The 12,360-nt window shown below is 33.0% G+C and overlaps 1 protein-coding gene across 1 annotated transcript in view; it reads right to left on the minus strand.

The window, feature by feature from the left end:
• The window catches only part of ARAP2 (ArfGAP with RhoGAP domain, ankyrin repeat and PH domain 2), a 120,862-nt gene that overhangs the window by 47,363 nt on the left and 61,139 nt on the right, over positions 1-12,360 (minus strand). Inside the window, exons 17-20 of the mRNA XM_032686720.1 lie at positions 9,924-10,068; positions 8,173-8,275; positions 7,346-7,544; positions 5,263-5,326 (exon numbers count right to left, since the gene is read on the minus strand). Coding sequence (XP_032542611.1) covers positions 5,263-5,326; positions 7,346-7,544; positions 8,173-8,275; positions 9,924-10,068 — 511 coding nt within the window. The remainder of the gene's footprint in view (positions 1-5,262; positions 5,327-7,345; positions 7,545-8,172; positions 8,276-9,923; positions 10,069-12,360) is intronic.

Consider the following 12,360-nt stretch of genomic DNA (forward strand, 5'->3'; position numbering starts at 1 on the left):
TGAAGATGGGAGAAAAGGAAATGAAACCAGTGCCAGACACAGTTCAGAACTCAGTCAATTTCCTGTGGAAGTGACTTAGAAAGCTCATCTCAAACCTCAATAATTTTTGGCTGAGAGAGAGCACACCTAGGATAAATTTAAATTATAAAAACATACAACAATTTACAAATAAGAAGTTTAAATAATTCCTTCTACCTTTAATCCTTTCAGACAAACTTAACAATGTTAAATTTATTTTTTTCCTAATTCGAAATGATTTGTTGATCTCCATGAACCTTGAAGGAATGAAAAGGATGATGAAGGAATGAAGAGGAAATAATTACCAGAAGCTGAGCAGAACTTTCCTCAAAGCACAGAAGTCTCCTATAGAACTTCATGAAGCAATAGAGACACCTTTGCAGATCTGGCTTCTTTTTCATGTCAATTCATCATCTCTTTCACACAGTTTTCAGACAGCAGTAACAACAAATATAAGCATTTCTCACTGAACTGTCATTATCAAAATATAAAGTTATATTAAATCCAAGGTTTAAGACTAAGCATTAACACTGGTTGAAATGTAGTGATATCCCATGAGGAACAAAACTGAGGAATTTAACAGGTTTATAGAAATAATCATGTTTGAAAGAATTTGTATTGCAACATTTATGAAGATCTGTCATGCAGACTACCAAATACTTTGCACAGACTCTGAACTGAAATGCATTCCTTCAATATAAATTCAGTGCCTTCTATAATATGTTTACATATATGCTACTTTTCCAGTTCAAAAAATTGATAAAGAGCACACACTTTATAACAAATATTTAGCAATAGTGATTACATGGTGAATAATGGCAGTTTTTGCTATGTTTGTGAAGCACATAAAATCCATACCCAAGAAATTAATAATTTAAGTATTCGATCAAACAAGAAGCCCTGCCAAGGTAGATTTCTGCCTTAGTGAATTGAGAGAATTGAATTGGCACAAATTACTGCAGCAGCCCACAATCACCTAGTCTCAACATTAAGGAAGCTACTGTTGTTACCTGTTCAACTTTATTGCTGACTACCAGCACATCCTTCTGCACCAGCAGTCAGACAAACAACATACGTGACCACACTTCATCCACAACAGTGCAAGGCTTATCTTTAGCCCATCTTGCAAAGTCCACTAGCTTTAGCTATGTCTGAATGCTTTGTTGCACAACTCTGCAATGGGAAAGCAGTGGTAGCAAGTGATTTTGGGTAAGGTTTGTGGGGAGGAAGAGTGAGAAATCAACATTAGCACAATTTAGTGCCCTCTGGCAATTTTCAAGTGATTCTGGTAATTTACCTATCTGAAAACAGAGGTACAAAGAAGATACACATTACTATGAAATTATATTAGAAAATCAAATTGCAGCTAAAGCATGGAAATTCCACTAATAATTACTGTTACATGTAAAGAAGGTCATCAATATTTCTTTGAAGGATATTGAGCTTATATCCAGCACATAATACTGGAAGCACTGGAAGCACAAGTCTTTCCATCCAAGTCTTATGTTTAGATTAATCCTGGATTTTAGAATTTTGTGCCCATAGTTGCATTTTATGAGACAAATTACTGCTATCATCAAAGGGTTAAGAAAGCATTGTAATTCATGAACCATCATCATAAAGAAATTGTGCCGGTATATAGGGAAGGTTTATTATTCATAATAACAAAGAGCTAACTACAAGAGAAGCATAACAGGGGGAAGAAAAGCACCATCTGGATTACAGTATGGTCTGAAAACATTCATTGACACCTAAGAGAGAACTTAAATTATTACAGAAAAAAATAGGAAATAATTGAAACTGAATTGTCTGCACCACTGTGTTTCCTTAACGTGTAGCATTAGATTTTACATTAAATTCTATATATAGAAAATATATTTTAAAACTACTGTGTACAGCTGTTTTCAGCTTTCCTCTCTTCAGTGTACAAATTTCTCTGTTGTCCTCCGTCAAAGTACACAGGAGTAGCTGTTTCACTGATCTAGTATGCAAATTCTGTTGGGATGGCAACAGGAGACCAATCACTTCAGGCATTTTAAAAATATGGAGGAGAGATCAAGGAAAAAAAAAATCCAAACTGAATATGGAGCAAATGAGAGGACAACTCTATGTGACTAAGGGAAGCATCACACACAGAAATCTGGAAAATGGTTTGCCACTTCTAGCAAAACGTCAAGCAGCATTTCAACTATGAAAGTGGAATGCAAGAAGAGACAAATGATCATCTGATTATGGCATAAAACAGTGTTGCAAGAAGTCAAGATTTCCAGCTGAGTTTGAGACAGTTCTAACAGCCCAGACAATATGCTCCAGTAGAGACCAGAGTGCAATAAAATACCAATAAGTGCCATAAAAGAGTGTGTGTTCCTTTATAATTTACTTTAGCAAAGATACCCAAACACAAACATTAACTGATCCGAAAAAAAATAATGTAGAGTTAGAAGTGGTCTAGAACTATCATGAAAATTTAGCAAGTACTTTGATCTTCAAAAAAGACAACAATCTCAAAAAGTGAAGCGGTGTTGTGGTTTTGGAAATATCTTAGCATGGCTGAGCCTCTCATGATATGCTGCTACTTGGCAATGTATATTATGATTACCACTTCTTATTTCTGAGCTGGTAGTCTTCATTAGCTGAACATGTCAGATAGAGAATAAATGGACAGCAGAGCAAAGGAAGAGGGGGGGAAAAAAGAAGGGGTAGGAGTGGATCATATTCATGTCTAAGACACTTCAGAAAAATCTCACATGCCTTTTGGTAGTATTCTCTCTGAATTCTTGTATTTTATAAAAGCAGGAAAGCATTATGTACATCACAGGCCACAATCAATTGTAAATTCTTCTTCTGAGTAAAGATGGATCAGATTAATGTTAAATATATGTACCCCAAATTTATTAAGTATTTTTTTTAATAATCAAGATTTCGTAAGTTTATTAGATTATAATTATTTCAGAAGATTTGAAGTTTTTACAGTTCTGAAAATGTTTACTTGCATATGAAATCACTCTTAAGTGTGAAGTCCACTTTTAACAACTTAAGCCATTCTTTTGCCTACAGTATTTAACAAAAAAGGATAAAAGAAAAAGATATATGATACATGTAAATGTATGACTTTCCCTAATTAATCAACCCAATGACTGAGATTTGAAAAAGAGGCATAAGTATTTGTATGTAATGGAAAGTCAGTAAGAAAATTCTCAAGGAATTTTCATAATTTATTCTAATGAAATTTAACAAGATATAAGATATTGACCACATTTATGTCTTTATGTAAAGGAAGATGGTTTTTTTTTTTTGGTTTTGGTTTGCTTTTTTCTTTGGTTTGAGGTGTTTGCTTTTTCTCCCCTAAACTTTTCTTAATTTTGGAAAAATCATACTTGTTTTATGCAATTCTTGCAATACTATTTTTTTTCTATTTTAAAATTTATCCTGCATTTAAGTAACTAACAAATTAACACAGAAGCCATCAGTTATATAGAGTCTCTTCCAAGTGATCAATCAATGCCAAAGTTAACATTAGAGAAGCACTGACATAAAATGACAGACAAAACAGAAAAACTAGAAACTGCGATGTTTCATTTAGTTGATGCTGATGATATTAACTACTTTATCTAGAGTTTAAAGGGGCAGAGGGAGGATGGCTGGTTTTATTTCAATTTACAGTAATTGAGTCTAAAGACAAGGGTGATTTTATACTTAATCATTTTCCACACACACACATTAAATTGCTTATCACTTTAAGATGCAATCTCACACAACTGCACTGAAAATCTGGATACTTTTAGAGTAATATCCTAAGCAGGAATCACTGTGCCAAAGCTTACATACCCATATGGCTTTAAATGGTTAAGATAAAGCGAACACCATACATTTAAATTATTTATAGTAGACTTCAGTGAAGAAAAATTAAACATATTTATGTCCACCATTAATCCGCCAGTGCCCCTGGTGAAATTATTTTCAAATAGTTCAGAATTTCCACTAAATTATTAAAGCGGTTCAGGGAAAACCTACCCTTACTTGACAGATATATTATAAGGAAATAAACGCTGATTTGGAGGTAAGAGTTTTGCTCAGCACTAACACCTACGAAATTAGATGCAAGGTTTAGATCCATCTATTGGACTACACCTTGAATAGGAAACCTCTGATTCACTGGTTGGTGTATGTAGGTTACTTAATGCTGCATCTTTCAATATATTTCTTTGGGAAAAAAAACCCAAACCCCAAAACAAAACAAAAAACCTGAACAAAGAAAAAACAAAACAAACAAACAAAACACCAAACAAGCAAAAAATCCCCAAGAAAAAGTGTTTCTTTCTAGCCTTCATAGCCTTACTGAATTCTGAAACTTATACAGTATCCTGGGAAGAGTTAAAATGTAGAACTCACAAGTTATAATGCATTTCTCCAACAAGTTACTCCAACCCTGATTAGATATCAAAGGTATCTGTAGGGATTGTTTGTGTGCCGGACAAAGAGAAAAACAATGTTCATTTATTAACCTATTATTGGCTGTTCGAGAGACTGTGTAAACACTGCGCTACTTCTTATACAGACACCCAATAATCCATTATCGAAATAAAAAAGCCCCAATCTATTACAAACTAAGAATTATTTTCCATAATTTTTACTTTCATCTTTGAATTTTTGCCTATATGTGAGGCAGAAATAACCTACCTCGTTTCAAGTTTCAACTTCTCATATTACTGTAAATACAACACAGTCATCTCCACAGAATATTACCTACTCGGAAGCAAACATGGATCATGTTTGTTTCATAAGTATGTTTTTTCCTAGCTAGGATGGTGTTAACTGAGATCAGACATTACAATAAGATTAACCCGGGGACTCATTCATATCCGCTCAAACCTGACCTACAAAGATTAAGGCACGGAATTCTGAGACATAAGAGTGATTAATGTACTTAATGCTCCAAAAAGATACTCTGTTTTTAGACAGTAAAAGAAGTTAGGTCCTTTTGAAGAAACCATTATTGGCAGACTAATCTGGGAATAATTTTCTCAGTGGGAAAACTGCTTTTAATTAAGTAGTGCTTGTTAGAATTTCCTGACATAGACATAAAACGTAATTAATACACAAAGATTTTCCCTCATTTAAAAAGTCTGCAAATTTACTCTCCTCCTAACAACCCCAAGCGAAAAAACTCCAAGACTTACACACAAGAATTCTAAAATATCAATATAAAAACAGATCAAACCTTTACTCAGATAGGAACCTTACCTTCCTTTTTCAACGAGCAGCAGGACATCTATTTTCTCTCCATTTTGCATCACACTACTGGTTGCTGAAAACAAAACACACACACATTCGCATGATCTACACAGACAGACAAACACATACATGCACATACATATAGGTGTGCTTTTTCAGTATGATCTTTACTGGCAGAAGGAGCACGGAATTATTAAACTTTACAAATAAAGAACACTGCTGATAAAAGAAACAAAACTCCACAAAGTAGCACAATACATTTAAAAGAATAATTAATACAAAACTATGAAGAAAGTTTAAACACGTACTTTTTAATGTGAAAACATGCTACAGTGTTTTATTATACTAAACTTGTAAATACAAGTTTTAGAAGACATAATGATTCAGAAGTAAGCTGAATTTTGGAATATATTCATTTACTTGCACCCTAATTGCTGCACACATTTACAATAACATAACACAAGTTCTATGTTTTACTGTGAAGATCACCGCCACCCATTTTTACATCACCTTATGCTATTAGTGCTAAAAAAAGCACCCTGTAAAACACTCACCTTGTACATAATACAAAAAATACATCTGGCTAGTTTCCTGTAACAGTGCTTATAAAACTATACTGTGCTCTATACTAAAAATGGTAAATTAAATGTAACCTGCTTACTAATTCAAAATTCTGAGAAGTGAATTTCTCAGAGTTTATGTCTTATATATAATCCACATCTTATTTCAACTAATTCCCAGAGATAGTAAAGTTCTGAATATCAATGAAGCTCAAACAACACATTGCATGTTATATGCTGGTTTTGTATCACACATACTCCTGGCATCACCTACGTTTACTGAGTCAAATATCAAGAAGCTAAGTGACTATACTTCCACAAATGTTTCATTATCTGTCAGGTTTCAGTTAAACAAATCAGTATTAATAGCAGAGCAGATTTATTTTGGGGAAAGCAGAAATCAAAAAAAGATAGGAGTAGAGATATTTCCAAGAAATACAGCTAATATTAAAAAATGCAAGCAAAAATAATTCTTAACTGAAAGTTAAATTTGTTTTATTTTTATACCTGGGATAGGCACAGATTTTGGATGCTAATATGATTGTGGTAAAAGCAATTACAGTAGCCTCATCAAAATAAGTATCATGAACAGTTTTCCTACTGCCTAATCTTTTAATTCTGAATCAAGATCAAAAAGTATTCACAAGTTAAAAAGCCAGCTAGAGGCATAAAAACATTCCTGATTAAAAACCACCTTCACAGTGTTATTGACGGCAAATATAAGGTGGTAGTAAACAAACAGTAGAAAGCCCAATGGCATTTAGGCAAGCTCCTGCAAAACAGTCCACAACCTGACAGCACTTATAAAGAGGACCATAAATAAAGAGCTAAATTATCTTCTCTATGTTACTTCCGTATAAAACCTCAAATTATAGTTAATTTTCTACATAACCAATTGTCTTGCTCGATATGAAAACATATAGGGCAGATATGCTTTAAGAGGATTCAGAGCATGATTACAAACAATGATATAAAATTGGTCTTAGAAGACCATTTGAACAAATATTCTTATCTTTCCACACCATGATACTGACCAAAAAATATTTATTAATAGAAAAAAGAAAAGTCTATTAGTCTGTGAAAGTTTTCTGAGAGAATTATCCTTTTCCAGTACATCTGAGTGTGTTAAAACTAGACCTGTCAATCATATCAAGAATACATTCTGCAGGAAGTATTTTTGCCCTGTCAAAAATATGAGGCAATAATCCCAAAAGTTTATATATTATTATCCAATTCTGTATTCTTGTAAGAAAGATACTGCTGCAACTGAAATAAAAATTGCCTTCATTCATTATAAAGCTGTGAAAAATTTCTCTAGTGTGTGCCACAAAGTAAGAAAAAAAAAAAACCCCAAGACAGAACTTTACCAAATCCACATTTAGATAAGAGTGGGAAAAACATCTGGCTCATGTGAAAGAATAGTTCCTGAGCTTCCCAAAGTTTATTATTTTGAAATGCAATAGAATATCCTTAACAGTGAATTAATCCCGTAGAACATTTCCCGAATGCTACACCTTAAACAAAATTCTTACTTAGTTCTTGCAACCTTCTTAGATATATGGACTCTTCTTCAGCATTCGCCATTTCAAGACAAAAATAAAGGCTCGACTTCTCTATGGCAAACCAGCCTTTTCTCCACTCATCCAGGTTATGGCGATCTTTGTAGTACAGCTGGCCAATCAGGTCAAAGTCTCTCTCTAACAAGGATTCAGCCACAGGGGGAACAAAATGCTACCAAAGAAAACGGGGTGAGTCAGATGAAGAAAAAAAACCCTCTGCCCCTAAAAAACAAAATCAAGACATTGCAAATCTATAGGATTCAAGGATGAAGGTCACAGTTCAAAAATAAGACCTCCAGATATATCATTCATAAACCCATATCTACAATAAATCTAAAATACAAAATCAAGCTTAACATTTTTTGCCTTCATACTCTCCAATTCAAATATTTTTGCTTTTTAAACTACAATTGATTTAACTAGTAATGTAACTATTAACATTTGTTACAGTATAAAATACGGTATTGCTTTATGAAACCTGTTGCAGCAAATAAAAGAATAGAATTGCAACCATAAACAACTTTGCTGAAATAAATTCATACAGAATATGTCTTTATAGTAGAGCACCTTTAATATATTCTTAAGGTTGGCATTAAAATGCTGCTTCAATTCCTTTTGCATTTTATTTTATTATCTTGTTTCAAACATTAAATCACAGAAATTATTTCTTCCTGCTGCACAAGAAACACTCACACACAGGTTAGATCAGCAGTCATCAAGAATAGCTTCTGAGAGGATTTTAAGCTAACAATGACACTTTATTCTTTGGCCTAACTGGAAAAGATAATTATCAGTATTACCTTAGCTATTGCCCAAGTCCATTTTCTTTGTGCATATGCAGTTTCAGCTCCAAATTGAAAAACACGTTCTGACATTAAGTAGATTTCAAAGGTAAAGATGTCCCTAAAGCAAGCAAGAGAAAAAAGGTAGCTGTATTTAGCCTTCATGACAGTAGACACCCAAGGGTTTTATTTTGGTATTTTATCATTATTTCATACATATGGAATGGAAACCCTCTGCATTTTTCCTCCAATCTTACAAGTACAGCCCAGCTAATAATAGAGTACTTTATAACACAGCATGATCAAGGGAGATTCTTGGGTTTTTTTCTTTTAAAAATTATACCATTATTTAAACAGATAGACTCTGTTTTTCTATTTTTAATTCTCAAATAAGGATAGCAAAAGAGGAAAAAGCAAACCAATTCAAATTAGTGAGGAATTTGGAAAGTAAATATCATGTTGAACTTACGGTCAGTCTTTAACTTACAAATTATGGTTCACCAATTTATAGCATGATTTTGTTTGTGCCCTCTGTCTAGATTCCAAATAGATGGAGTAGGCTTTTACCTTTCAATACTGAAGACTGAGATTTGTCTAAATGTGGAGAACTGAACATGAGTAATTTGTGTCACTTTCAGTAATCACTTTGAAAATTATATGAACACTTAATTCTGACTAATAGAACAGGCATTTTTGAGGACCAGTTGTTCAACTACATGAAATATCAAATCTTAGTAAATTTCTCATAAAACTACCCAATCACAGGTAAAGCACAATGGGAGGTTGTGAAGAGTGAAGTATTCATCCAACATGTTCTTAATTTAAGCATTATCCTAAAACGGAGCCACTTGGAGATAGCAATAGGTTAGGTTTGAGGACAGAAGTGATTTTTTTTTTTTCTGGTGAAAGTCCTTTATTCCTATCATTATTTATCCTTTCCAGAAGCTTACTGAATAGAATGCTTTCTTTGTAGACAATTTTGGTTTTTAACTAAAAGCATTAGAGCATTATACTGAAGAAAGATATTTTTATTTTACATACATACATAGACATTAAAAAAATGTAAAGCAAGTGTTATGGAGTTTGTTAGACAAATCCAAAGTATAATTTAAACAAAAATGTTGCCCTAAAGAAACTAAGTATCACTGGAATGCAACTCAGATTTAGGTCAATCTCCATGTGATGTTTTTAATTTACAAATGGGATATGAGTGTTATAAAAGAAAAGCAAACCAGAAAAAAAAAAAGTTGTTTTCTTCAAACTAACACAATGTTCATCAGTTACACTGCTGTCCTCAGCTGCAGGACAAAGAATGGGTTTCAAAGACAAATATCTCTGTGGCCAAATCCAAAAGTATTGTGGAGAATTGTAAACTGCTGCATTAATATATGGAAGAAACAAAGCAAGAGCTTTGGGTTGAGGTAGAGGTCTATCTCAGAAAGAAAAATGAGTATTAATTGTTCGATTTATCATCATGTAACCTTTTAAGCACTGAGAATATTCATTACAGATTTAGTAAGAAACAGATGTATCTAATTCAAGATGCCCTTTTAAATTACCCTAACATTTTCATTCTATCACTATAAAAAAAAAATTAAAAATCCCAAATATCACATAGTGCTTATTTCTTAAGTCAAATAAAACAATTCAGCTTTTTTTTCTAAATTGCGTATTCAACACTCAAGAAAAAATCAACAGCTCTGAAAACTCAGAATAAAATCTTTGAAATACCTGAGTTTGTTTATTGAAATATGACTTTGGGATCTTACCCTCTATTTGAAAAGAAGTCTGTCTTTTGTACTACAAGACAGATAACTTCATTGATGTCAATCATACCATTAGGAGTGGTAGTTTTATCATTTTCATAGTAGCTCAGAAAGCCACTTTCCAAAGTGCACCATCTTTTGTTGCAATCTGTAATTGAAGAATTCATAGAAAAGTCAGGTTTTTTTAAAGAAGTAAGTTTTTTCAAAAAAATCAATAAATACAAGACAGAGGAAAAAGTCTTCAGAGCAACTTCAACGTATTATTTGGCATATTTAATTTCGACCAAGTGTTTACTCACTCTTATGACCTAAAATATGAATACATCGCACAACATAGCATATTAATGTCTACTTGCTAATGGAAATACTCATGTGCTCATTCTAGCTTATATCTAGTTCTTAGAACATAATCTGAGGTGCATCTGTTACCACTGCTGCGGAGAAGCAGGTTGTAAGAGAAAATATGTTTATTTTCTACAGTCTTAAAATTCTTATATGGCTGGCAAAGTATTTGTGAGAGTTTGGTAAAACAGATCTGGAAAAAAGAATCCCACAAAAAAACAAATAAAAAACCAGCTGTAGTTAGCAAATACATACTATGTTATCTGATATTTCATCCAATTCCTTTTTCTGTTGTTTGCTATAGGATTTATACAAGTTTTATAAATAACTTGTTACTTTTTTATTAGTATTTTAATACTAATAACTTGTTAGTTTTTTATTAGTATTTTAATACTAATAAAAATACTTTTATTAGTATTTATTTGCATCCTATTATTTGCTATCTAGTACTATCTAGATTCTGTCTAAATACACATTTTAAGTACTAAAATAAACATAAGAGAAATAGTTTGAATATGTATACGTTTAGAGGAGTTGAGCACCAAACTTTAAGGTTTTGATTGTTCAGGTTTTTTTGTCCCCCAACTTTCCTTCTTCCACCCTCCAACACCTGTTTTATAAAATAGCTCATTGCTTCAATATTCATTAAACTGTTACAACTCTCAAGGATGAGTTGGAATATCAAGATTTTAAAAGGGCTCCATAAAATCTTTTACACTAGAAACAGAAGAAGCACAAATCAAACCCAAGCCATTAAACCATTAACCTTTACTTTTTGATCCACTACATCAGAAGAGCACCAACATTTGAGCTCACTTCCTCCTGAAATCAACAGTTGTTAATTAACAACTTTATTCAAAAGTTATGTACCCCTACTGAAACAACTGATGCTGCTATAATGAGAAGTATACACTGCGTTGGTTTACTCTCTCCTGCACTGAGACACACATAATGAAAAACTACAGTGTATTTCCAGGTGTTACACCTGGTTGGTATAACACCTAGGTTCAATTCACAGCACTGAATGATTTCTTGAGTGTCCTTTTACCATTAGGGCCCACAAAGGGATAACAGTTCTTTGCAACAACAAACACAGCACTTAAATTTTCAGCCCTTGGTGCTTAAGGCAAGGCTGACAAGTGCCTCAGAGACTCCTAAAACTGAAGAAGAACTTAACTCTAATGGTTAGACAGCTTCACAGGATTCTGGCTTGGAGTCCTATCCATCAAGAGCATTAAAAAACAAAAAAAATCAAAAAAATCAAAAGGCCCAAATTTAGACAAGTACTGTAATCCCCAGTGAGAGAATGGTGCTCCCTCTGGCCTGGTGAGGATTCAATTAGTTCCCAAATAAGCTCAGTGCAGTTTCAGAGCAATCCTTAACAGAGTCCTGTCCAGCAGCAGTCCTCTGACACAACAGGCATCTTTGTTAAAACTGCAAAGTTGCTGGGAAAATATCAGGCATAAGTGATCAGGCATAAGCTCTGTTGATTATCCAGTGCTTTCAAGAATTTGGAGCCACATTAACATACAGATCCTTCAAATGCATATTTAAACAGAGGTTCTATGTTTTTAGATGTTTTAATCTCCACTAAGGATCCTAAAGGCATACACCATGAGAATAAGGACATAATCATACAAAGAAAAGTCTATACCAGTGCAGGATTTTAGGATGTAAGGATTTTAGGAGCAATAAATTCAATGACAAATCAGCACAGATTTTAAAATCCACATAACTCATTTGTTTAGATGGAAGAAAAATATAGGAACACAAATGAGGAGAAAAAGGTAAAGAAATTATTTGATAACACCTCTCTCTCAGAAAAGAAAATAACTACATGTGATATACACATGTTTTCACCCCACAAAGCTCAATTTGTCATAGAGTTGATGGACATGTTCCTTTCCACTTGGAATACTTTGTAAATCTGTGAACTTGAGAAATATCCTAAGTGTTACCCATTCAAATTCTTACTAAAAAGTCAGTGATACTTCCAAATGATTTCTGTAATAGAATCATTTTAGATGAAAAGTAATTTTTGGTAGTTATCTAAATATAATTAAAGTGAGAAGTGTTTCTAGTTGCTTTTTATTTATCA

This window comes from Chiroxiphia lanceolata, chromosome 4, assembly GCF_009829145.1.
Source record: "Chiroxiphia lanceolata isolate bChiLan1 chromosome 4, bChiLan1.pri, whole genome shotgun sequence".
In the NCBI taxonomy this organism is placed as follows: domain Eukaryota; kingdom Metazoa; phylum Chordata; class Aves; order Passeriformes; family Pipridae; genus Chiroxiphia; species Chiroxiphia lanceolata.